Raw genomic sequence first — 23,520 nt, 5'->3', positions numbered from 1 at the left:
ACGGCGTGGGCGGGAGGTCGAGCGGGAAGGGGGAAGTCGCCATAGAGGGGTTGGGCTTGGGGGACCCCCAGCGCCGGTGCTGCCAGCCAGCAACAAAGAGGCCGAGGTCCCTGGCCTGGGGGGACTCCTCGGCAGCCCCCGGGCAGCCCCCTGCACTCCCTGCCCTCACATTCCTCCCAACCCCGCCCTTTCCCCTATCTCCTGTGCACCCCTCCAGACCTCCTCCACCCTACAACTCCCTCCTGTGCATCCTCCTCTCTCTTACCTGCACCCCCCAGCTCTCCCCACCCTTTGTACAGAACATCCCCATCGATACAATTGTCTCCCGTTTCCTCTTGTATACACCCCCCCAAATTCCTCCCCTTCATCCTCCCATGTTCTTAGTCCACACCCTCCCTCCTCCCTTGCCTTCCATCTCCTTGTCACACACACACACCATGCTCTGGATCTGGGGGGCTTGAAAGAGCTTACCCCAGGCCGAGCTGCCCCATCCCCTCTTGGGTGTTGGGAGCATTCCTGCATCCCCCACGCCACAGGGATGCTCCTGGGATGTGACATGGGCAGGGGATTGAAGTCCAGCTGCAGAGAAGGACCAAACTCTTCTCTGCTGTGGGAAATTGAGGCACAGGGACTGTCTGAGCAGCTGAGAGATCAGTGCCATCAGCTTCACACCTGCCCTGCATCCATCACAGCTCACCTTGCTGAGCCTGCCCCCATCCTGTGGCAGGTGGTGTGCTCTTTGCAGGGAGCGTGCATGTTCACTGACAGGACAATATCCCCTGCCTTAGAGGGAATCCTCCAGGAGGAGGAGATCCAAGCAAGAGCAAGACCCAAGAAGCCACAGCTGTGGTCAACCTGAAAGCACCACGAGAAACCACCCCACTGCTGAGAGACCCTTGGTGGCACTCAGTCACATGTGCCAAATCCTATACAGAGAGACTAAATTACATCCCCCTGCCGTGTCCCCAGACCACTGTGACCAGGGGACCCAAAAAAGAGGAGAGACAGGGCTGAGAAGGGATTCCAGCTTCCCGTGCTGCTGGAGCAACCTTGAAGCTGCTGTCGCCTCACATCCTGTGTCAGCCCTGGCTCATGCTGGGGAACACTCTGGCGGTTTTCCTCAGTCCCACCACAGCCTAAATCGAGCCTTCAGCCTCGCCAAGGAGCCTCTGCTCCCTTTCCCATCCCTCCTCCCCCTCTGCGGCCTTGGTGGCTCTGGCCCAGGGCAGAACAATGCAGCCAGTCCAAGGCTCCGTGCGGCCCCGTCCCCCAGCCAGCCCTTCGCCAAGTGGGAAATCCGGGGCAGAGTAACCTACTTTCTGTGCTCACAAGGAGCTTCTGTCCCAGCCAAGCAAGGTGGTGAGGACAGCGCTGCCCTCCAGGGCTCCATGTCCCAGTGGGCTGCTGTGGGGACAGGAGAGGCAGGTAAGGAGGCCCCAACAGGGCGGGATGCTCCTCAGCCCTGTCCAGAGGGATATTGGGGTACCACAGGTATGGCTGTGATGTTGAGGAACTCCAGGGCTTTGGCTTTGGGGGGTTTCTTGCCTACAGCCATCCCAGAGCAGCCTGGGATTAAGGGTGGAATCTCCAGGGAGGCAGGTTCCTGGAACAGCTGCAGGAGCTTTGTGGGGGCCATGCTTGGCCCCATGGGGCTGTTTGTGGGGAGCAATGCTCAGCCCCGGGGGGCTGCTTTTCTGGGTGATGCTTGTCCCTGTGGGGCTGGTTTTGGGGGTGATGCTCAGGCCCACTGTTGGTCTGCACGATCCACAGGAAAAATGCCGTTGTTTCCCTCACCCCAAAGACTTCCCCAGCAAGCATCTGAGCACATCTCTCTCCCCCTGGGCAGCCAGTCGGAGGAGCAGAGCTCCCTGGTTCCCATCCCAGCTGCCTCCACCAGGCTTCGCTGCCGGCCCTGCGGGGGTGCGAGGCACAGAAGGCGGGCGCAGGCGCCCACTGCCCCAACCTGCCGAGGCTCGTCCTCTTCCAGCAGGACTTTCAGGTTCCCGGAGCCCCGGCGGAGCCAACGCGGGGTTGGGCTGGGCTGGGCCAGGCTGCAGCGAGACCAGCACAAGCCGCGCTGGGAGCTTGGCAGCACGGCCACGCTTCAGCTGGACCCAGGGCATGGGCCCACGGGAGTGCCGTGGGCACAGCCCTCGGGGCTCAGGCGCCAGCCTGGGGCCCGTGCGCCAGGGGTGGAGGTGAGCGGCTCTGCCCTCGCCCGCCAGAGAGGTAACGCTGCTTGCTGGGACATGGTGGCCATCAGCAAAGGGGTCCTGGGGACTGTGAGGTTCTTGAGATGTGGCTCTTTCCCTGGTGCTTCTGGTGTGAGCTGCAGAAAGAGCTAGGAAAAGGGTGTTCCCGTGTACGTTCTCCCTGCCCCCCATTTTGTGGATGCTCTGACAACTGATGGAACCAGTCAGAGGAGTGTCTGGTGGGGCTGGGCTCTGAAGCTCTGGGGGCAAAGGCAGGAGCATCTGGACACTTCTGGGCTGGGATCCCTGGTGCAGGAGCCCCAGAGGATGAAGGGAGGTCTCTAACTGTGCCAGAGATTTTGGTGCAGGAGCCCCACAGGGCGAGGAGATATCTCTGACTGTGGTGTAGCAGTAGGAAGTTCATGCTCAAACGGGGGGGGCCACGTGTGGCTCGAGGTGCTGAGGGCCCCCCATCCCCCGCCTCTCTGCCGGGTGCTGCTTCCCCTATCTTGTTTCCGCTGGGTGAAGTGACACGCAGCCCAGCAGCGTGTGCCCTCACCCTCGCCCTCCCCACAGGGATGGTGGTGGGACCCTCCTGGGGCACATCCCTGCCGCCCCCCGCCATGCCGGCTGCCCTTGGCCTGCTCTGTGGGGTGGTGGTGCCGGCTGCCCTGCTCTGCGCAGAGTCCCTGCCCCGCATCGCCTTCCCCAGCGGTGAGTATGGCACCGGGAGCAGGAGCACCAGGAAAAGCTGGGGCAGCTGGGGAGGGGGACACAGCCTCTGTGTGGGAGAATGTCCAGCCCCAGGGTTGAGCATCCAGCATCAGGAACCTTGGGGTGCCCCCCATCGTAGCCCCCCCTGCCCCATCACTGACCCTCGTGTGGGGCTGGAGACAGTGCCCATGGCTGCAGTGCCCCCCATCCCACAGGGGGATGAGAGCAGATGAGGCTGCTTGGCACCCCAACACCCGATGGGCCAGATTCAACAGCGATTTTGTCAACCACCTGGCACCCAGGGTCTGCTCAGGGCCACCCTGGGGGTAGGAAAAGCTGCCTCTGGAAGGGACAGGGCATGGCATGTCCAGCTGAAAGGCAGATGGCAAAGCAGGAGCCTGGGGGGGCTGTGATGTGGCAACTGGGCTGCAATCGGGTCTGTGCCCCATGGCAGGGTCATGCCACTCCAGCCCTGACTGCACTGTCACTTTCGTTTCCCCATGCAGCCATGCCCAGAACAGCAAAAATCCCCCAGCCTGGCGAGGGTGAAAAAGAATCTGCAGTCCCTGGCTGTGCCCAAAGGCACCCTGGAGCCTGGTGGCCCCCCCAGTCTGGCACCTTGGGGGCTTGTAATCCCTCCAGGGTGGCACCCTGGGACAGTGCATCCCGCAAACAGAGCACTGCCCTTGGCCATGGCCCCAAAGAATCACAGCACAGCTTGGGGGGAAATGCACCCCATTTCTGGGGCTCTGCAGCTTAGGGATGTTCAGGTCTTGCAGTAGGACCTGGAGGGGACAGGGGGAGGTGGGGACCTGGATGGCAAAGGGGTGATGGTGATGTGGGAGCTGAGGGGGAAGAACTGCACCCTGTGTGAGATGTAAAATGAGCCACAATGGCAACCGCTGCCACATCCGCAGCAAATTACAGTGGTGGTGTGTGTGTGTGTGTGACCCCTTCCCTTGTCCCCTGTCACCCCCTTTGCTCTGCCAGGAGACCCCCGGCGGACCCTCACCCACTTCAGCCAGGATAACGTCTCTCATTACGACATCTTCCTCCTGGATGAGAGCGAGGAGGAGCTGTACGTGGGGGCACGCGACTGGGTGCTGGCCCTCACTCTTGGCACCCCTGGCAGCCTCCGTGCCAAAGCCTCGGTGAGCAGCCACCACTTTTGGGGAGTTGGGATGGGGGGGGTGCCTCTGCTGTGTTTCAGTTTCCCCATAGAGCTGGGCTCAACAGCCCAGGAATATATTCATTCCCTTCACAGTTAATGTGGGGCCCCACAGCCGAGAAAACCTCCGAATGTGCTTTTAAGAAGAAGAGCCAAGAGGTGAGATGGCCCTGTGGGGGCTCGGGGGTCCCACAGAGCCACTGGGATGCTCAGCACCCAACTCTGCTCTTTCCCCCTCAGACCGAGTGCTTCAATTTCATCCGAGTCCTGGTGGCCCTGAACCAGACCCACCTCTACGTCTGTGGGACCTATGCCTTCAGCCCCACGTGCACCTACATCGTGAGTGTCCTCCCCAGGACAGGGTGCAGCAGGTCTCTGGGCAGGTTGTGGTGTTGCTGTGAGGACCCACAAAATACGGTCCCAGAAGTGAATTGTATCGTGGGGTGTCCTCAGGATGGTGGTGCTGGGTGTCCCCCCTAAGGGACATCTTTGTGTCCCATATGCTAAAGGAGCCCTCGGTGATTTTCACTCAGCTGCCAGCAGCTCTTCCTCTGGCAGGAAAACCCCAATTTTAGGTACCCTCAGGTGACTCGAGGCTCTCTATCGCCGCCTCAGTTTCCTCTGTGCTGAGCACATGGTGGGGACTGCCACTCCCCAAAATGAAAATGATTGAAGGTGACTGGAGCTGGATACGCCCAGCATCCTCTGTCCTCATCCCCCGTCGTCATCCCTGCACCCACCTTGAAGACATGGGCCACCCCATGTCTGCAAGATATTCCACAGTCCTTCCCTACAGATTAGGAGTTTTCACCCCTTTGGCTGATTTTTCTCCCCTTTTCCACAGCGCCTGGAAGACTTCACACTGGTGTCCGGTGCCAGAGGACAACTCTTCCTGGATGGGAAGGGCCAGTGCCCCTTTGATCCCCAGCACACCTACACGGCCCTGCTGGTGGGTGAGTATGGGGCCAGTGGCCTCAGGGGTGGGTACCCAACCCTGGCATGGAGTGGAGGGTGAGGCTGGGGGCTCCTCACTGCGGCTCAGCCTCCACTGTGTCCCTGGGCAGACGGAGAGCTCTACGCCGGCACCATGAACAACTTCCAGGGCAATGAGCCCATCATCTCCCGCTCACTGGGCACTCGCACTCTGCTCAAGACAGACGCCTTCCTCCGCTGGCTCTCGGGTGAGCAGAGGGAAGGTCCTGGGGAGGATTCCTGGGGAGGTGCCTGCAGCCACCCTGGCTCCAGCTCCTCACCCACCTGCCCTGGCTGTGCCTGTAGCCGATGCCGCCTTCGTGGCCTCCTTCAGCATACCTGGGGACAACAAGGTCTACTTCTTCTTCGAGGAGACAGCAGACGAGTTCGACTTCTTTGAGCGGCTCCTGGTGCCACGGGTGGCCCGTGTCTGCAAGGTGTGTGCAGGGGTGACAGCAGGGATTGATGGTGGGCCACAATGGGGATGATGGGGGATGATGATGATGTGGGACAGAGACAGAAGACGATATTTGGGACGGCAGTTGTACTGTGATCGGCATCGATGACAGGGGACCATGACTTGGGATGATGACACTGTGATGTGGGACAATGACAGGGGATGAAGGGAGTAACCTTGTCACCTTGGTAATGAGCACCCTCCGGCTCCTGCAGAGCGATGTAGGAGGGGACAAGGTGCTGCAGAAGAAGTGGACAACTTTCCTGAAGGCACAGCTGGTGTGCTCCCAGGCTGGCCACTTCCCCTTCAATGTCATCCACCACGCCTTTGCCCTGCTCCGCCAGGACGGCCGGGCCGACTTCTACGCCGTGTTCACCTCACAGTGGTGAGTCCCAGGGGTGTGCAGGAAATCCAAGGGCCTGTGCCCTGCCGCTGCTCACCTGGCTGTCCCTCCCTGCAGGCAGGCAGGCGGGGCGGGCAGTGCTGCCGTCTGTGCCTACAGCCAGGAGGATGTGGAGAAGGTCTTCGAGGGCAAGTACAAGGAGCTGAACAAGGAGAGCTCTCGCTGGACCGTCTACAGTGGCCCCGACATGAGTCCCCGGCCTGGAAGCGTGAGTGCTTCCCACTCAGGGGGACTAGACTTTCTAGGGGACAACGTTGGGCCCCAAGAGGTGGGGTCTATCCCAGTTTTCTCTGTGTGCTCACGCTTGCAAGCAGGATGAGAAAGGACAAGGGTCCCTCTGCCGCCCACTGATGCTGGCCCTGGGCAGTGCAGTGATGCAGCATCGCATCATGCAGCAATGATCCTCCCCTCTCTGTGCCTCAGTTTCCCACACCAGCACAGACACCTCTCTCCCCTCACAGTGCTCCATGGGTCCCTCCTCGGACAAAGCCCTCACCTTCATGAAGGACCATTTCCTGATGGACGGGAAGGTGTCACCCATCCAGGGGCAGCCTCTCCTGGTGAAGTCGGACGTCACCTACACACGCATTGCAGTACACGAGACTCGCGGTGTCACAGGGACCATGTATCGGGTCATGTTCCTGGCCACAGGTGGGTTCACATGGGGATGAACACAGGGCCACCCCTCCAACCCCTCCCTCGGCTCCAAAGCCTCAGTGATGTCCCCTGTGCCCCACAGCTGAGGGTTTCCTGCACAAGGCAGTGGAGCTGCCTGAGGATCCCCCCCACATCGTGGAGAGCATCCAGCTCTTTGCAACACCAGAGCCGGTGAAGAACCTGCTGCTGGCCCCAGGGAAGGTAGGGCAGATGTGATCACCCAGACCACCCAACAGCCATCCAACCCCGGCACTGCAGGCTGGGGGAAGGCTCAGCCCTGTGCCTCTCCCTCCTCAGGGCATCCTCTATGTGGGCTACTCCAGAGGCGTCCTGCAGATCCCACTGGCCAACTGCAGCCTGCACCGGAGCTGCGCCGAGTGCGTGCTGGCACGGGACCCGTACTGCGCCTGGCACAGCCCCAGGGGCGCCTGCCGGCCCGCCCGCCTCGCTGCTGAGAACACGTGAGCAGCGGGACGGGAACGGGGAGGGGGTGTGGGGGTCGTTGGGATGCTGACCCTGCTCTCTGGCTGCAGGAGTGGGTGGCTGCAGGATGTTAAGACAGGGAGCCTGGTCACCACATGCCAGCATGGGAGGAGTGCAGCCATGCCCCGGTCCTGGGGGGCACCAGAGGATCCCGCCGTGCAAGGTTGAGTATGGGAGCACAGCGGGGTGGGGCACTTGGGGTTGGATGGGGCACGTGGAGTGCCCCACGACACCCTGTTCTCTGCACCCACAGGGCTCAGCCCCCAGCTGAACGCCGTGGTGCAGCTGCCGTGCCCCCACCACTCTGCACTGGCCAACTACAGCTGGCAGCAGCCCAGCAGTGCCCAGGGGCACACGGTGCTGCTGCCTGACTACACGCTGGTGGTCATCATGCAGCAAGGAATGGAGGGCACCTACAAGTGCCAGGCCACAGAGAACAACTACACCTGGACCGTGGCTCACTACCAGCTCGGGGAATCGGCCCTGGGGGACGAACTGGGTGAGGAGCAGGTGGCCTGGGGGTCATACTGGCCCCAGTTTGTCACGGTGACGGTGCTGCTGGTGGTGACGCTGACCGTGGCTGCCTGCCTGGCCCTCCGCACCTACCGTGACCAGCTCAAGGCTCGGAGCAAGGTGCGGGGCTGCAGCACGCCCCACAGCCCCCCGTCCTGCCACCGGGAGAAGGTGCCCCTCAACGGGGGCACCAGAGAGACCCCAGCACCTGGAGCTGCCACCGAGGAGGAGGATGAAGGCTCCCGTGCATGCTGCCTCCAGCTTGATGGGGACATCGACGTTGACAACAACCAACTCCATGTGCCAGCAGGGGACACAGCGTGACACTGCCAGCGGGTCAGGGAGACCCTGGGGAGGGGGGATATGGGGAGGGGTGTGAATGTGAAAAGGTTTTTGGTTTTTGTGGGGTTTTTTGTTGTTTTTATTTTAATTTTTTATTTAATACACCTGTTTCAACCTAAGGTTCACATTCTGGGGCAGGGGGTGGAATCGGCCCTGGGAGCAGTAGGGGTGGGAAGGGGCAAGAGGGTGGGATAGGGCAAGGGAGTGGGATGGGGAGAGAATGGAGGGCAAAAGAAGGTCATGGGGACAGGCAAAGGTTGTGGCACAGAGGAGAAATGTGGCCGTGGGGCAAGGACGTGGGGTGGGGATGGCTGGAATTGGTGGATGCTGGTATTACCCTGCAAAAAAACCCCAGGTTCCATAAAAACCTCAACATGGGGTGAGCTGTGCTCAATGGGCTCAATGCCAACCCCGTGGGCACTCACCCTGCACTGCCACCCACCCCTCATCGCTGCATGATCCCGACCCCCACTTCTCCCTAGCTATCCCCCCACCCTCATTCCATTTCCAGCGTCTTGGATCTGCCTTTTCAAAGTCAAACCAGCTGTAAATTTTTCTGCTCTTTTCTTTTTTATTAAAAAAGGAAAACTCAATACCTCACATTGCCGGGTCCGTGGAGTAGCCCTGGGGGGGGTTTGGGCAATGCGCGTGGGGGTGTGCAAGGCCTGGGCCAGGGGAACACGCGTGCACGGCGTGGGCGTGTAAGGACACTCGCTCCTGTGCAGTGTGCACGTGCAGCAAGGGGCAAAGAGAGTGGGAGACAACTCTCTCACCCTCGTCCATCACTCCTGTGGGTGCATCCGTGCTGTTCTCGGCTCCCCGGCCCGTCCAGCACGGGGCACACGGGACCCGCGCGCCTCCCTGGACGTGCCTGGCCCTTTAAGAGCCGCAATTCAGCGCGGTCCCTTTAAGTGCGCACGGCCTCCCTGCCGCCCTCTTTACTGCGGACCGGAAGCGCGTAGCGTAGCACTTCCGGTGCTGCCTCTGCCCGTTCCCAAGATGGCGGCGGCGCCGGGCTGCTGACGCCGTCGGGCACTTCCGGCCGGCGAACGGCCATGGGGCGGCGGGGCCGGGCCGGCTGGGGGCTCGCCAGGGGTCCCTCCCGGCGGCGTGAGGTGAGGGGGTGGCGGGGCCGGGGCCGGGCCTGCGGCGGGCCGGGGAGAGGCTTGGCCTGGGCCAGCAGCGGCGCGGCAGGGCCTAATGGTGACGGTCCGGCCCCGTGCGGCGCCGGTGCGGGCGGCGGCGACTGAGCGGAGGCCTGGGCAGGTGTGGAGGCTGCGCGGCTGGAGGGGAGGGCGGCAGGTGGGGGAGAGGGGGCGGCTGGCGAGGGGTGCTCGTGAGGCGGGGTGGGAGAGGGGGCTGGTGTGAGACCCACATGGCACTGAAAGACCCCGGGAGAAGGGGCCGGAGGGTCCCGGGGCAGACGGGGAAGGGCCCGGAGCCCCCCTCGGCGAGGCCTCCCGGGGCAGGCGGGACAGGGCATGAATGGCCGCAGGGAAAAAAGCTGGATGGTCCAGGGGCCCTCCCTAGGTCAGAGGCCGAAGTCCTCCCCGCGGCGGCCGGGGAAGTGACCGGAGTGCCCCGGGGCTGCAGGGGTAAAGCTGGCCTGGGGACACCCCGCCACACGGAGCCGCAGTGCTGGGGACGCGCCTGGTCCGGCAGTGACCTTGAGCGCATCCCGGACCGAGCTCTGCCTCTGTGCACGGCCTCAGAGCACGGCCCAGCTTGTGTGGAGCAGGGATCGGAGCTGGTGGTGTCACTCGGGGGGCAGGCGGGTGGGGGGTTAGGGGTGCTGGGGTGAGAAGTGCTGCCGTCGGAGAGCCTCTGCCACTTGGGTTACAGAGCCACAGCTGCTCCGGAGAGCTGCGGGTTCTCAGCGGGGCCGGGGTTATAGCCAGGACTCCCTCACGGATTTGTATCCGCTCCCACCGTGGGTGAATTTAAGGAGCGAGCAGTGGATTAGCTGAGCTCGGTGGGTTGGATGTGGTACAAGTAACACCGAGGCCAAGGGTCGATCCCCGAATGGGCCATTCACTCAGAGCTGGACTCGATGGCCCTCTGGGTCCCGTCCAGCTCAGGCTGTTCTGTGATTCGCTGCTGCAGGAGATGCCGGGCAGCCTCGGCGCTGCCTCCGGATGCTTCCCAGGCGGGTGCTGAGGCATTAGCATGCTGGGCAGGACACATCTCTGGCCGGGCCACACAAAGGCCCTGTCTGCTTCTGCCAGAGAATCATTTTTAGCTCCAGCTGCAACAAAGAGTGGTTTGGGGACCAGACTGACAGGGTGGCATTAGAAGGACATAACCTGGCGGTTTATACTAAGTTGAGTTCTGTGTAGAGGAGACTGAGGCTGTGCTCAGGCAAGAGAGCAGGAGCAGGGACACCCTGCTTGGTATCCCCTAGTTGGATTTCCGGGCAGAAGTTCAAGAAATGCTGTTTTGTGCATGGTGGGAAGGAACCACTGAGGGGTGCTTTTGGCACGGAAGCTGCTGCAGAGCTTAAGGATATGTGAACTGTGGTGTGCTTGTACCTCGTTTTGAAGGGCAGGTCAATTCTTAGGAGATGTAGCCATTGCTTTTATATCAGTCTCCCCAAAATTATTTGAAGGATCATCAAAGAGTTCCTTAATGAGTGTGATGGGTTCCCTGCTCTGAGTAAGACCTTAGTCTAAATTTATGGAAGATTAAATGCTCTGAGCAAAACTCTATATGTTGGCAAAGTAAGAATTGTGGTCATGCTGGTCATCCCTGGAGCTGCCAGGATCCCTTCCTTCTTCCACACAGGAGGGACTTTTGAGTGCTTCAGAGCCATGGGGGGTTAAAGTGACTTTGTCTAATTCAAATCCGAAATGAGAGGAGTTATTGATGAGCATCCAGATAAAGTACATCTGTTTCCTCAAGAAGTAATGGCTGAAATTCTAAACCCAAAGCGCTAGAGCACATAAAGTAAAGATCAAGGGTACTTCATTACTGTGATTATTATTATTTTGTTTTCCATATTGCAGTAATGAGATTTTTTTTTTTTTTGCAGGCAGCCCTTCCCTTTCCTTTGTGGGTAGCTCAATTCCATCCCTGGGTGGCAGAGGAATTTGGAGTATGGACTAAATCCTCAGGCTTCACCAGGGAATCAAATTGGCTAGACTCTATTTTATTTTTTTTAATGAAATATTAAGCTAGTGGGACTCCTAACAAGAACCAAGTAATGTTTTCATAGGTGCTGTGTGCAGATAATTCCTGTGCAGGAAGCTTCGTGTGTCAAATCATGTCAGTATTAGCAAACCCAGTAGGGCTGTAATTGTAACTAAAGCGATCCAGCTTTGTTTAGCCAGGCTCTGGTGTTTGTTGTGCCTTAACTGCCAAGGTAATTGCCTGGGAAGGTGAAGTGTAGCTCTCTTTACAATGGTAAAAATGTTGGGCCAGGTGCCCTTGGGTGTTTTTAATTTCCTGTCCATCTGCAGGAGTTGTGGTAGCCTGTAATGCTGTTTGCTCCTGTTCAGCAAATATTTTGTTGGCAGATGGACAATGAAATGGTCACTTAATGGGACACCCACCCCTGATCTGCCACAATTTCATAACTGTAATTTCTTCTCTGTGCCAGAGCTAAACAACTTCCAGTTGTTTTGTTACTGTGTTTCTAACAGAATGTCTGTGGCCTGAGCGAGTTCTTCATGAATTACGAAGTATTGAGACATTCCCCAAGAATCACAGATTGGTTTGGGTTGGAAGGGACCTTAAAGCCCACACCATCCCAGCCCCTGCCGTGGACAGGGACACCTGCCACTGTCCCAGGCTGCTCCGAGCCCTGTCCAACCTGGCCTTGGGATGGGGCAGCCAGAGCCTCTCTGGGCACCCTGTGCCAGGGCCTCACCACTCTCACAGGGAAAGATTTCTTCCCAATATCTCATCTAACCCTGCTGGGCAGTGGGAAGCCATTCCACCTGTCCTGTCACTCCAGGCACTTGCCCAAGTCCCCCTCTCTTGGACCTCATTTAGGCGCTGATGTTGTGGCTTGGTAATGTGAAGTGTCCCCAAACCAGTGTGTGGTGATGACTGCCTGTCCCTTTGAGTTCTCACTTGGTGTACCTTTTTTCAGGTATCAGGTTTTGGCTCCCTTGTTCCTGTTGCTGCTTCTTGCTCTAGCTCTGCTCTCCAGCAGTTCAGCTCATGCCTGGGCACACAATTCCAGGACCTGGAATATTATGATCCAGCTGTAGTCAAACTTTTCCCAAAAGTTCAGCCACCCAAACATCCCAGGGTTTTTTTTTTTTAATTTCATGTGGAAAGTAAGTCCTTACAGGCAGTGAAATGGTCTGTGTTGCATTGGGTGATTCTCTGAGCTGCCCTTCTCTTGGTGCCTAGCCCTGTGTGCAGATTCCCTTAGCTCAAGCTGGGTTAATCAAGTTAATTTACTAATTACAGCACTAGAAAGTACCAGGAGCCTGGCTGTAGAGAAGCAGTTGGTGCCTGCTGGGATGTGTTGATGATCTGCAGCAAATGGGGTTGGGAGAGGCTGAACCAGCCCCTCCTTCCTCATCCTCCCCATTCCTGCTGCTCCGAGCACAGCCAGCAGTAGAACAGGGGTTATCAGACCAGGAGCAGCAATGGAGTGTTGGAAGGGAGGGTGAACTTTGCTCATGTAGCTGACAGGCAGATCAACAGAGAGATCCTGGACTGGGATTTAACCCTTTCTTTTCAGGGTCTCGGTTATCAATGTGGAGACTCTACACGGCTGTTTTGCTTTGTTTTCCCATTGTTCTTCTTTTCACCTTCTCATCACTCTCCAGCTTTAGGAAGATAAGAATGGAATGCTCAAAGTAATGTGTCTAATTCATGCAGGGAATCTAGAAACACAAAAGGACTTGTCACTTTCTTCTTTGTACAGATCCTGGAACTGAAAAGTGATGTCCTGACACCTGAGAACATCACAGACCTGGAATGACTGAGGAGGAGCTGCTTTGGTTGGCCATCCCTGATCTTGAGTGTCCATTAAAAGGTGTGTGTGCTGCTGGAGTGGTGCTCACCTGCTGGCTCTCAGCCTGCTTCCCAAAGCATGGGAGCTTTGCTTTTCCACAGAGCAGTCTGAGCTGTGGTGAGAGCTGCCACATGTGCCAGCTGCTGCTGGAGCTCAGAAAACAGCCACGGTGACATAAGGAGGTGTCACCATCAGCCACATGGAGGTTACAGTCCCTCTGCTCGACTGGCACAAAGCTGTGCAAGGGCTTGCTGTGTGCTAGAGGAGAGTCAGCAAAGTTTGAAGTGATGTGGGTGGCTGTAGGGAATGGGTTTTTGTCCTCTACCCAAGGGCTCTCTCATTTCAGGTGCCAGCACTTGCAGTCTGGTTGGTCAAGGCTGGAAGGCTGGGCCTGGATCTGCTCTGTACCTTTGAGGGAGATCTGGACCTCACCTGCCTGCCCCCAAGGAGCCATGGAGGACAAACGCAACATCCCCATCATTGAGTGGGAGCACCTGGACAAAAGGAAATTCTACGTGTTTGGGATTTGCATGACCATGATGATCCGGGTGAGCGTTTACCCCTTCACGCTCATCCGGACACGCTTGCAGGTGCAGAAGGGCAAGAGCCTGTACAATGGGACTTTCGATGCCTTTGTGAAAATCCTGCGGACAGAAGGGGCGGCGGGGCTCTACCGTGGCTTTTTGGTCAACACCTTCACGCTGATCTCGGGACAGTGCTACGTGACAACCTACGAGCTCACTCGCAAGTACGTGTCACGGTACAACAACAACAACGCTGTGAAATCGCTGGTGGCCGGCGGCTCAGCCTCCCTGGTGGCCCAGAGCATCACGGTGCCCATCGATGTCATCTCCCAGCACCTCATGATGCAGAGGAAGGGGGAAAGCATGGGCAGGTTCAAGGTGCAGAACCAAGATGGCAAGCGTCTGCTGGTCTTCGGTCAAACCAAGGACATCATTGTACAGATTTTCAAGGCTGACGGTTTTAGAGGCTTCTACAGGGGTTATGTGGCCTCGCTGCTCACTTATATTCCCAACAGCGCGGTCTGGTGGCCCTTCTACCACTTCTATGCTGGTAAGTGGAGGAAGGTTTGAAAGGTATCTTATCCCAGGAGAGCCAGAAGCCCCTCGGAACATCTCTTGACACTGTGGATTCAGTGGGATTCGCTTTCTCTCTGGGGGTGGGAGCAGAATCTGTCCTGAGTTAAGGAGTTGTATCTGCTTGAGCAGGAATTCTGCAGGTGTTGGGTGGAAGTTTAACAGAGCAACACTGTTTCAGTGCAGAACAAGGTGTCCAAGTGCTATAGGGTTTCAAACGGGATGGCTCTAGGCAAGTGGGGTTTTAGGCATCTGCTTTAACTGTATCTTTCACTAATCCCAAAAGATGCCTTCTCCATGGGAGTGAGGAAGGCTGTCTTGTTGGGCAGAGTTTTGGGGCCACCATGTAAGTATAGTTCATCATTCGGTTCATGTGGACTCAGGAATCTCAAAGGGACTGTTAGAGCCATGAATCTCATGGCAAAACCAAACAACAGGCAGAGACAAGGGCCAAATCTCCCCTGAGTATCTGTCAGGTGTTGCTTCAGTTTTGGCAACTTTAAAATTGACACCAGGTCTTGTGATGAAAAACTGCACTCAGTAGAATGTTCTTTCTCCCTAGCTCAGTTCCTTAAGAGTGTTTCTAAAGGCTAAAGGTATTGGCCAGCTAAGATTTATTTCCACCTCTGATGATGTTTTAGATTTCTGCCATGCAGCTTTGCACATGGTTTTTAGGTATCTAGTTACCTAATTTCTACCAAAAGGTGGTGGTAGTGAACAGTTTGGGTTTTGCTGTACTGGGCTTAAAGTACATGTTGGAGGTTGCCTGTTCTTCAAAATCCAGATGTCTCAAAGGTCCTGTTTGCTTTCCAGAGTTCTGGTAGCTAGATGAAGCATTGGGCTACATTTAAATGGCAGTGGCAGCTTGGCATGTTGGTCTGTACTTTGTGGGAGTGCTCCCATCAGTCTCCATGTCAACAGTTGAAATAATCCCCCCTGCAGCCCCCCAGAGTTCCTAGGCTAGCTCAGATCCTAGAGGGCTTTGGAGGAATATTTCAGAGACAAGGCAAAAGATTCCAAAAGAGGCTCTAACCCCCGGATGTTGTCCAAGACGTTTATTCTACATGGTTTCCAGGGGCAAAGAGCATGAATGAGGAAGAACAGGGCCTTGTCTAGGTGCCTGCTAAGGAGAGAGAGTTGGAACTCAGCCAATAGGGTCAGAAAGGGGAGGAAAGGTTAAACTACATGGTTACAGACTCCGGGGGTCTCTGGGGAGGGACAAACCATTCCCCAGAGAAATACAACAAACAGTTTATAAGACCAAAACCCACTGTATCAACTGTAGGATTTTCATGCCAGAAGGCCTCAAAGGAGGGCATGTAAGAACCAGGCAGTTGATATGAGGAGACCAGAGCTCTCAGCTTCCAGGTGTTTGCTCTTACCCTGTCTTCTCGGTGGAAATTGAGATGATAGGAAGCATAAGCCCCAGCTGTCAGTGAATCTGTGCTTTGGCTGCATTTCCCAGTCCTCTGTCCCTGGAGCAGCAGCAGGGGTCACTGAACCCTCTTCAGGTTCAAAGGACACTTCTGGCCCTGATTCCAATCAGTGTTCAAGGTCTCAAACAGAGCCACTTCCTTCCCTCCTGCCAGACAGGCTTCCTTATTGTCGAAAAAAATGGGGCTTTTGAACAGTCTTCTGTCCAACTTTAACCAATAAAAGTGTGGGAGAGTCAAATCCTATTTGCCAGGCAGCAGGAGCAGAGTGAAGAAATCTGGGCCGAGCACTACATGGTGCTTTTCTCCTTAGGGATCCACAGTGGGATACCAGGGTACTACCTGCCCAGTAGTGACAGTTTTCTGTGCAAATCTATGCAGACGCCTTCCAACAGAGCCTTGTCTTAAGGCTTCCCCCGCCTTCTAAAGAGGGTGGGTATTTTCATGCCCTGTTTTGGGGACATGGAAGCTCATTCTGGCCAGTTTGCCCCACAGGCCTGGGAGCCAGTGTGGCAGCTGATGGGAGGCTGTGGGATAAAGCAGGGGCAGTGTCCTGGAGCCACCAGTGTGATGAGTCCTGCTCCCTTTGCTGTGCCAGCTTTCTGGTTGGTGTAGGAAGCACCACTTTGAGATTCTGTGGGAGGAGCTGGCAGGCTGTAAATCAGGGATTCTGGCCACTGCAAATCAGTTGGAGTTATGGGGTTAAGAAAATGATAAGGAGCCACTGAAAGTTTGAAACTTTCCTCTCTCTCCTGTTCCCAGAACAGCTTTCAAGTTTGACTCCTAAAGACTGTCCCCACCTCCTTCTGCAAGCAATATCAGGGCCACTTGCAGCTGCAACAGCCTCCACGCTCACCAACCCCATGGACGTGGTGAGGGCTCGGGTGCAGGTAAGAGCTCAGCCTGCTTGGCACAGTGCGGGGCAGGGTTCAGCCTTGGCTCTCTGATCTCTGTGGTGTCAGGTGAGCTGCTTCCCTGCCCTCCCTGGGCCTTTCATCCTGTGTAGTAGCTGCTTAATTAGTCCTCAGCATTAGCAAGAGAAGCCCAGGGAGTAAGGCTGGCCTGGCCTGCTCAGACAGTTTTTCTCTTCAGAAAGGGAGAGGTGCTTCCTGCTGCCTGCTTAGGGCTTTGTGCTTTTTTTGCTGCCCTCCTCAGGGAGTTGTGGAGACCAGATCAAGTCTGTTGGGCTGGCTGATCTGTTGTCTCCAGTGTTCAGTTGCAGCAGAGCCCCAGAACAGCTCAGTATGGAGTCTGGCAGCTCTGTCAATGTTTGTTCTGGCATTGCAGGTGGAAGGCAAGAGCTCCATCATTCTCACCTTCAAGCAGCTCATTGCAGAGGAAGGTCCCTGGGGGCTGACTAAAGGCCTCTCTGCCCGCATCATTTCAGCCACTCCTTCCACCATTGTCATCGTGGTGGGGTATGAAACGCTGAAGAAGCTGAGCCTGCGCCCAGAGCTGGTGGACTCAAGGCACTGGTAGAGGCAGCTGGTGGAGAACCTTCCTGTGACCCCTCCGAGTCTGGACTGTTGCAGGGGAGAGCCTGGGACGTGACACAGTTGCTGTGCCTTTGTCTCTGGCTGGTTTCACAGCACAAGGCAGATGCAAAAGCAACTGCACTTCACCTCTTCAGATTTGAGTGTCATACAATCATCTGCTGCTGGTTTTGCCTAAACTGTGACCTTTGGCAGTGCTGTTTGCCTGGGACAGTCCATTCCAGGTGTGTGAACACATCCTGGCAAGTTATTAATTCCTTTTTTCTTAAATTAAAGACTTACTGGCTTAAGCAGAAAGCCAGTTTATTCACTTTAAATTATTTTCATCTTTGCCAAACTTCCAAGGAGAGGAGTCTCACAGCCTGCAGCAGGATCCTCTGGTGGCATTTCTCTAGTGGCAGTTGTGCTGCAGAAAGCTGGAAGCAGAAAATAGACAAGTGACTTTCTCCAATTACCTGCATTTATTTCTAGAAGATGTGAGACAAGAGTAACCTGGAACTACTTCAGACCTGATTTCCTGCGTTTTGAATAGATCTACGTACTTGTTTTGTATATTCTTGGAAATGTTCCCTGTCTCTCATCCTCCAAACAGCAAGCTGGCTGATAGCAAGTCAGGAGCTGAGCTGGCTGTTTGGGATTAGCTGATGGCGGTTTTCACACCTAACCTGTGTTTTTAATCTGTTGTAATTTAATTTTTTTTATTTTAGGGAAGCTTATTCTGATTTCTGGGTAACTGAATGATTGTCCTGTGGCCTTGTTCAGTGTGTCAATCCTGCATGTTCAGAGTGGCTGTGGCCACTTCCCACCTTAGTTAGTTTAAGCCCAGAAATGCAGTTTGGAAGTGTCCAATTGTGGTGCTGCCAGCAGCTGAATGAGAACTGAATGGGGTTTGAGCTACAATTAGATGGGAAGTGGGGAAGGAAAAACCTTGTCCTGGCTTTTGATCTGGTTCAAACCTGACAGGCATGTTCATATTGAATAAGAAGTGATGGTTCACTTCATGAGTTTAAATTCTGCTCATCCAGTTTTGGGATGGGCAAGGATAATGTTTTGCACAATTGCCAGATCAGAAGCCTGAGCTATGGTCTGTGTATTTTACCAGGTGAAAACTTCAGGGGGATGAAACCAGAGGCTGTTTTTTGGGGAGGGGGAGGGAAAGGATTGTTTGTACTCTGCTGCTCTTGGTGGTTGAGATTTGCTTTGATGCTGCCAGCCCACACTTGATGCTCGTCCAGGTTAGCTGCATCCAGGGGCGTTGGGGATGCACCTCCAGACAACATCTCCAACTGCCCCTCTGCCATAACCAGGAATTTTGGTTGAGATGCCGATCCTGCTGACCTGTGGCTGTTGCTGGGCTCCACTTGGCTGTCTGTTCCCAAGGGGACTCACCAAGTGTGGCTCTGCCCTTCACCCCAGTGTTGTCCCTGCCCAGCAGGCACTGGACATGGCACCATGTCTGCTGGAGATGGAGAGTGCTGAAGCTGCTGCTGGGGTGGGAGAGCCTTCTCTGCTAAGGGTAGAGCTTGATTCTAAGGTGCAGTGCTGTGATGGGGCTGCAGGTGAATCATCAAAGCCCTTTTCATCCCATTTTTCTTTTCTGCAGTGCTCAGAAGGAATGCTGAAGCAACTGGTGGAGTTGCTGGAGCAGCAGCCTCTGCACTTGCTCTGGTCACCTGTTGTTTAAAAGTTGACACCAGTGTGCTCTTGCTCTAATAACAGATTCTACTCTTAAAAGCAGAACAACAGCACCCCAAATCGCAAGGCAGCAGTAACACAAATATTAACAGAAACAATAACAATTTGACCTCTGCCAAGTGCAGCAGAGTCAGTCCCAGTGTGCAGCATGGAGGGGTGGCAGCACCAGTGTGGGGAGACACTGTCAAACTTAATGTTCCTCTCGTAACCAGCAACGTTCTTGACAACTAATAAACCTGAGAGACCTTCACTTTGGTGCCTGCGTTTAAAAGCACATGACTCTCCACGCCAGGGGAGGCTGTTGCTTTTTGTGTGTCACAGAAAGGGTTTCACCCTTTGCCTTTGGACTAGGAGAGGGACGTGAGCTGCCTGAGACGGGGACAAGTGGCTGCTCAGTGGCTGAAAGAGCCAGGGAAAACCAGCTGGAGCAGTGGAGTGCCTGGAGGCAGCTGTGACCCAGAGCCGCCCTGAGGACGCGGGCTGGCTCTGTCTCTTCTGCTACATGGGAAATGTCGCGCTCTAACTGAGCTGAACTTTGCTGCTCCTTTCCTCGTTGAATTATTCAGGTTTGATTGTTTTATTTTACAAACGATCGAGAGCCCCAGTCGCTGCAGGGCGTTTCCTCAGCGACTAGGGACAGAAGGACAGTTTGTCGTGCCGCGTCGCTCCAGGGCCGGGAGGCAGCAGGTTCCTGTCGCGGTGTTCTTTGGGCCGGTTCGGGTTGCAGCAGGTTCCTATCACGGTGTTTTTGGCGCAGTCCGGGTTGCAGCAGGTTCCTATCACGGTGTTCTTGACGCAGTCCGGGTTGCAGAACGTTCGTATCGCGGTGTTTTTGGGGCGGTCCGTGTTGGCAGCAGGTTCCTGTCGCGGTGTTTTTGGGGCGGTCCGTGTTGGCAGCAGGTTCGTATCGCGGTGTTTTTGGGGCGGTTCGGGCTGCAGCAGGTTCCTGTCGCGGTGTTTTTGGGGCGGTTCGGGCTGCAGCAGGTTCCTGTCGCGGTGTTTTTGGGGCGGTTCGGGCTGCAGCAGGTTCCTGTCGCGGTGTTTTTGGGGCGGTTCGGGCTGCAGCAGGTTCCTGTCGCGGTGTTTTTGGGGCGGTTCGGGCTGCAGCAGGTTCCTGTCGCGGTGTTTTTGGGGCGGTTCGGGCTGCAGCAGGTTCCTGTCGCGGTGTTTTTGGGGCGGTTCGGGCTGCAGCAGGTTCGTATCGCGGTGTTTTTGGGGCGGTTCGGGCTGCAGCAGGTTCGTATCGCGGTGTTTTTGGGGCGGTTCGGGCTGCAGCAGGTTCGTATCGCGGTGTTTTTGGGTCGGTTCGGGCTGCAGCAGGTTCCTGTCGCGGTGTTTTTGGGGCGGTTCGGGCTGCAGCAGGTTCGTATCGCGGTGTTTTTGGGGCGGTTCGGGCTGCAGCAGGTTCCTGTCGCGGTGTTTTTGGGTCGGTTCGGGCTGCAGCAGGTTCCTGTCGCGGTGTTTTTGGGTCGGTTCGGGCTGCAGCAGGTTCCTGTCGCGGTGTTTTTGGGGCGGTTCCCGTTGGCACCGGGAGCGGCCGGGCCGGGCCGGGGGCGGTCCCAACGCCCGCCCCGCGCGCTGTTCCCGCGCGCTGTTCCCGCGCTTGCGGCCGGCGGGGGCGGGGCCCAGCGCTCGGCCAATGGGAGCGGCGCGCGCGCGGGCCGGGCCATGGCGGCGGCGGGCGGCGATGGCGGCGCGGCTGTGGCGGAGCCCGGGGCTGCCGATGGCGGGGGCGGCCCGGCCCCGGCAGCGGCCCCGGGCCGCGCCCAGGTGTTCACCACCGTGGTGGACACGTTCCTGGAGAAGCTGGTGGCCGCCGGGAGGTGAGGCGGGGGCGGGGAGGGACCCCTGTCCGCGGTCCCAACCGAGCCTTGACCCTGGGGCCTACCCGCATCCCCCGGCCCTGCAGCCGGCTCCGAGCCTGGCCCTGACCCCCCGGCCCCACCGGGACCCCAGCCCTGATCCTGCCCTCCTCCCCCCACAATCGGTCTTACAGCTACGAGAGGTTTGTCAACTGCTACCGCTGCTTCTACAAGCTGCAGCCCCAGCTGACCAGGAGCATTTACGATCAGTTCATCTCCCAGCTGCAGACGTCCATAAAGGTGAGCGGGGGAGCGACCCGGGTGCCTGGGGGGCTGCAGAGGGGCTTGGAGCGTACAAAAGGGGATTCAAATCCCTGTGAAAAAGTGATGAACAGGTTGATATTAAGGGCAGCAAATAGATTTCCTACATAGCAAAAGCAGAAAGCTGAGCCTGCTCTCCAGAGTTCTGTCTTCCCCAGAGAAAGCTGTAGGATCATTCAGGTTGGAAAACACTAGGCCTGTCGAGTCCAGGCATTTCCCCAGCACTGCCAAGGCCACCACTAAACCATGCCCCGAAGTGCCACATCCACACATCCATTAAATATACCCCCAGGGATGGTGATTCCCAGAGTGTAGGCTTTTCATCCAGGACAAAGCTGGAAGGACTTTGGATAAGGGATGGAGGGAAGGACAAGGGGGAATGGCTTCCCACTGCCAGAAGGCAGGGTCAGGTGGGATATTGGGAAGAAATTCTTCCTTGAGAGGGTGGTAAGACCCTGGCACCTGATGGCCAGAGAAGCTGTGGCTGCCCCATCCCTAAAAGAGTTTAAAGCCAGGTTGGACAGGGCTTAGAACAACGTGGTCTAGTGAAAAATGGAATGAGATGTGCTTTATGTTCCCTTTGAACCCAAACAATTCCCTGATTCCATGACCAGCAAAGGTTCACAAGCAGAGTGGTGCCTGTGTTTGTTCACTTTGTGTCCTTCCTTCACAGGAGGAGATCCAGGAGGTGAAAAATGAAGGGAATCTGGAGGAACTCTTTAATTCACTGGATAGGATTGTGGAGGAGGCAAAGGACCGTGAAGAGCCAGCATGGTATGGATGGCCAGGGGTGAGGGTCATGTTCCTACAAGGGCAACAGGCAGTTCCTGGGCAATATTTGGGTGTCCTGTTGGCCTCGTGCTGCAAGGAAGGGTCTGAAAGCTGCTGTATCAGTGACAGAATGTCACTGGGCCTAAAACACACAAAAATCAGTTTAATCTGTGCCTCTCTGGGTCCAGGATCCATTTCCATTCACTTCCTTAGTGCAGGGATGTCAGTGCCACTGAGGTGGGGGAACAAGCCGCTTCTGACCAATCCAAGGGGCTGATGGGGTGTTTTGGGCACAGCACCTGTCCAATAGCAGAATTCCTCTGGGTGCTTTGTGTCCATGGCTCGGGGCCTCAGCAGACACTGCAGGTGCTGTTTGCCTGCCCAGGAGACAGACTGGGGATTGTAACCAGAACCAGGAGATTTTGTGTTTCTGTGCTGAGGGGGTGAAGACATCCTGCCTGTTCAAGCATCCTCTTGGGGCCGTGTATGGGGAAGGGCTCCGTGTTCCCTCCAGTGGGGCTTCGCACTGGAGTCCCTGCCCTGGCTGTCTTCAGTTCCTTGTGCCAGAGGAAACTGTGGAAGCCGCAGAGCTGATCCCGCCTGGCAGCCGTTCAGCACCCTGCTGGGCTGGGCTGGGTGGCACCGGTGCCGGGCTGGGTGGCACCGGTGCCGGGCTGGGTGGCACCGATGCCGGGCTGGGTGGCACCGATGCCGGGCTGGGTGGCACCGGTGCCGGGCTGGGTGGCACTGATGCTGGGCTGGGTGGCACTGATGCCAGGCAGAGTGGCACTGATGCCAGGCAGAGTGGCACTGATGCCGGGCAGAGTGGCTGCTCTCTGGGTGCCTGACGTGCTGCCTTGTGCCCAGGCGGCCCAGCGGGATCCCCGAGCAGGACATCCGCAGCACCATGGTGCCCTACCTGCTGAAGCACCGCTCCTACCTGCGCAGAGTCCTCAGGGAGAGGGAGGAGCAGAACAAGAAGGTGGCTGAGTCTGTGCTGCTGGGGAGGGACAGGATTGCAGAGCTGCAGCAGCTGATCCAGGCTCGCCAGCAGGCCTGGCAGGTAAAAACAGACCCAAGCAAGCTCCTTGCAGCACCTGCTGGAGCGGGGCTCAGTGGGGTCTGGAATCATTTTCAAGCCCTCCACTTCTCCAAGACCACCCCAGCAGCCGAGTCCTGCTGAAACTTTAGGTGTGGACATTTTCTCTGGAGGTGTCAGGTGCTTTTCTCTGTGCAGTGGGCGGGATGTGGGGTGGTCCCAGGGGAGCTAAGGGGGTTGTGTTCTGCACACGCAGGTGACAGCAGTGTGTGGCACACTCAGCCCACGTTCTGCCCTGAGTGTGGCAGGGTGGGAGAAGCATCATGCTGAGGTCTGTGGGTCATGTTTCTTCCAGGCAATCAGTAAGGAGCAACGAGAACTCATCATGACATTCCAGGAGCCCCAGTGAGGCTGCAGGATGTCCCACAGGCTCTGCTGAGAGTTCATCCCAAAGCACTGATGGGACAAAGTGTGAGCAGAACTCAAACTGAGAATCACCCCATCAGGGCACTGGAGACTGCAGAGGGACTGAAATGGCTGCTGGAAGGGTTACAGTTTGATCAGATTTGGTGCAGAAACAAAAATACACTGGGATCCTTGGAAATGGATGTCAATTCCCTATTTCCTACTCAGAGAGGAGTGTCACAAAGTGTGTCTGTACTCTCATCTGCTCCACTCAGTGCTGTGACAGGCCTGGTTCCAGTTTCCAAAGCCATATTTGGAGTTTTGTGGCTGTTTTAGCTGTGCATTGGACAAAATTCAGTGCTTTAAGCCCCCAAGCCAGGCTGTGCCCAGGCCTGAGGAGCCCACGAGCAGGAGCACGCACGTCTGAGGGTGGGTCACAGTCAATGCCTGCCTGTGCTTGCAGTTCTTTCAGTTTTCCTGTGTTCAAACCACTGCCCATTGCAGATGTGGCAGCAACTTGCTGCACCAAGTTCCTTGTTAATTCTTCCAGTTCATTCTGTTCTCCAAGTTATTTTCTAGCCCTGGTCCCCTCCT

At 56.7% G+C, this 23,520-nt stretch overlaps 3 protein-coding genes across 5 annotated transcripts; all 3 read left to right on the top strand.

Annotated features, from left to right (window-relative positions):
• The first annotated feature begins 2,060 nt into the window (after nt 1-2,060).
• SEMA4A (semaphorin 4A) lies at nt 2,061-8,049 on the top strand. Of its 3 annotated transcripts, XM_063420360.1 has the most exons (15): nt 2,061-2,229; nt 2,769-2,906; nt 3,897-4,057; nt 4,171-4,233; nt 4,315-4,413; nt 4,919-5,027; nt 5,139-5,255; nt 5,353-5,483; nt 5,719-5,888; nt 5,964-6,114; nt 6,368-6,557; nt 6,646-6,764; nt 6,861-7,024; nt 7,097-7,209; nt 7,300-8,049. In XM_063420360.1, exons 2-15 carry the CDS (start codon nt 2,771-2,773, stop codon nt 7,881-7,883), a joined length of 2,307 nt encoding a protein of 768 aa, XP_063276430.1. In that variant the 5' UTR covers nt 2,061-2,229; nt 2,769-2,770; the 3' UTR covers nt 7,884-8,049. The 3 variants fall into 3 exon arrangements, with proteins under 3 accessions (XP_063276430.1, XP_063276432.1, XP_063276431.1); XM_063420362.1 differs by lacking the exon at nt 2,061-2,229 and having other exon boundaries at nt 2,775-2,906; nt 4,143-4,233; XM_063420361.1 differs by lacking the exon at nt 2,061-2,229 and having other exon boundaries at nt 2,775-2,906; nt 4,128-4,233.
• An 817-nt stretch (nt 8,050-8,866) lies between these two features.
• SLC25A44 (solute carrier family 25 member 44) lies at nt 8,867-18,838 on the top strand. Its single transcript, XM_063420505.1, has 5 exons — nt 8,867-9,016; nt 12,781-12,891; nt 13,217-13,944; nt 16,163-16,290; nt 16,688-18,838. The coding sequence occupies exons 3-5, from the start codon at nt 13,323-13,325 to the stop codon at nt 16,877-16,879; spliced, it is 942 nt and encodes a 313-aa protein (XP_063276575.1). The 5' UTR covers nt 8,867-9,016; nt 12,781-12,891; nt 13,217-13,322; the 3' UTR covers nt 16,880-18,838.
• PMF1 (polyamine modulated factor 1) lies at nt 18,338-23,125 on the top strand. Its single transcript, XM_063420280.1, has 7 exons — nt 18,338-18,365; nt 19,061-19,318; nt 19,361-20,411; nt 20,585-20,690; nt 21,385-21,485; nt 22,350-22,545; nt 22,877-23,125. Exons 1-7 carry the CDS (start codon nt 18,338-18,340, stop codon nt 22,928-22,930), a joined length of 1,794 nt encoding a protein of 597 aa, XP_063276350.1. The 3' UTR covers nt 22,931-23,125.
• Nucleotides 23,126-23,520: the final 395 nt, after the last annotated feature.

The sequence above is a fragment of the Prinia subflava genome, chromosome 31 (assembly GCF_021018805.1).
Source record: "Prinia subflava isolate CZ2003 ecotype Zambia chromosome 31, Cam_Psub_1.2, whole genome shotgun sequence".
NCBI lineage: Eukaryota > Metazoa > Chordata > Aves > Passeriformes > Cisticolidae > Prinia > Prinia subflava.
Note: the sequence above shows the minus strand (reverse complement) of the source record. Positions and strands in the feature narration are given on the sequence as shown.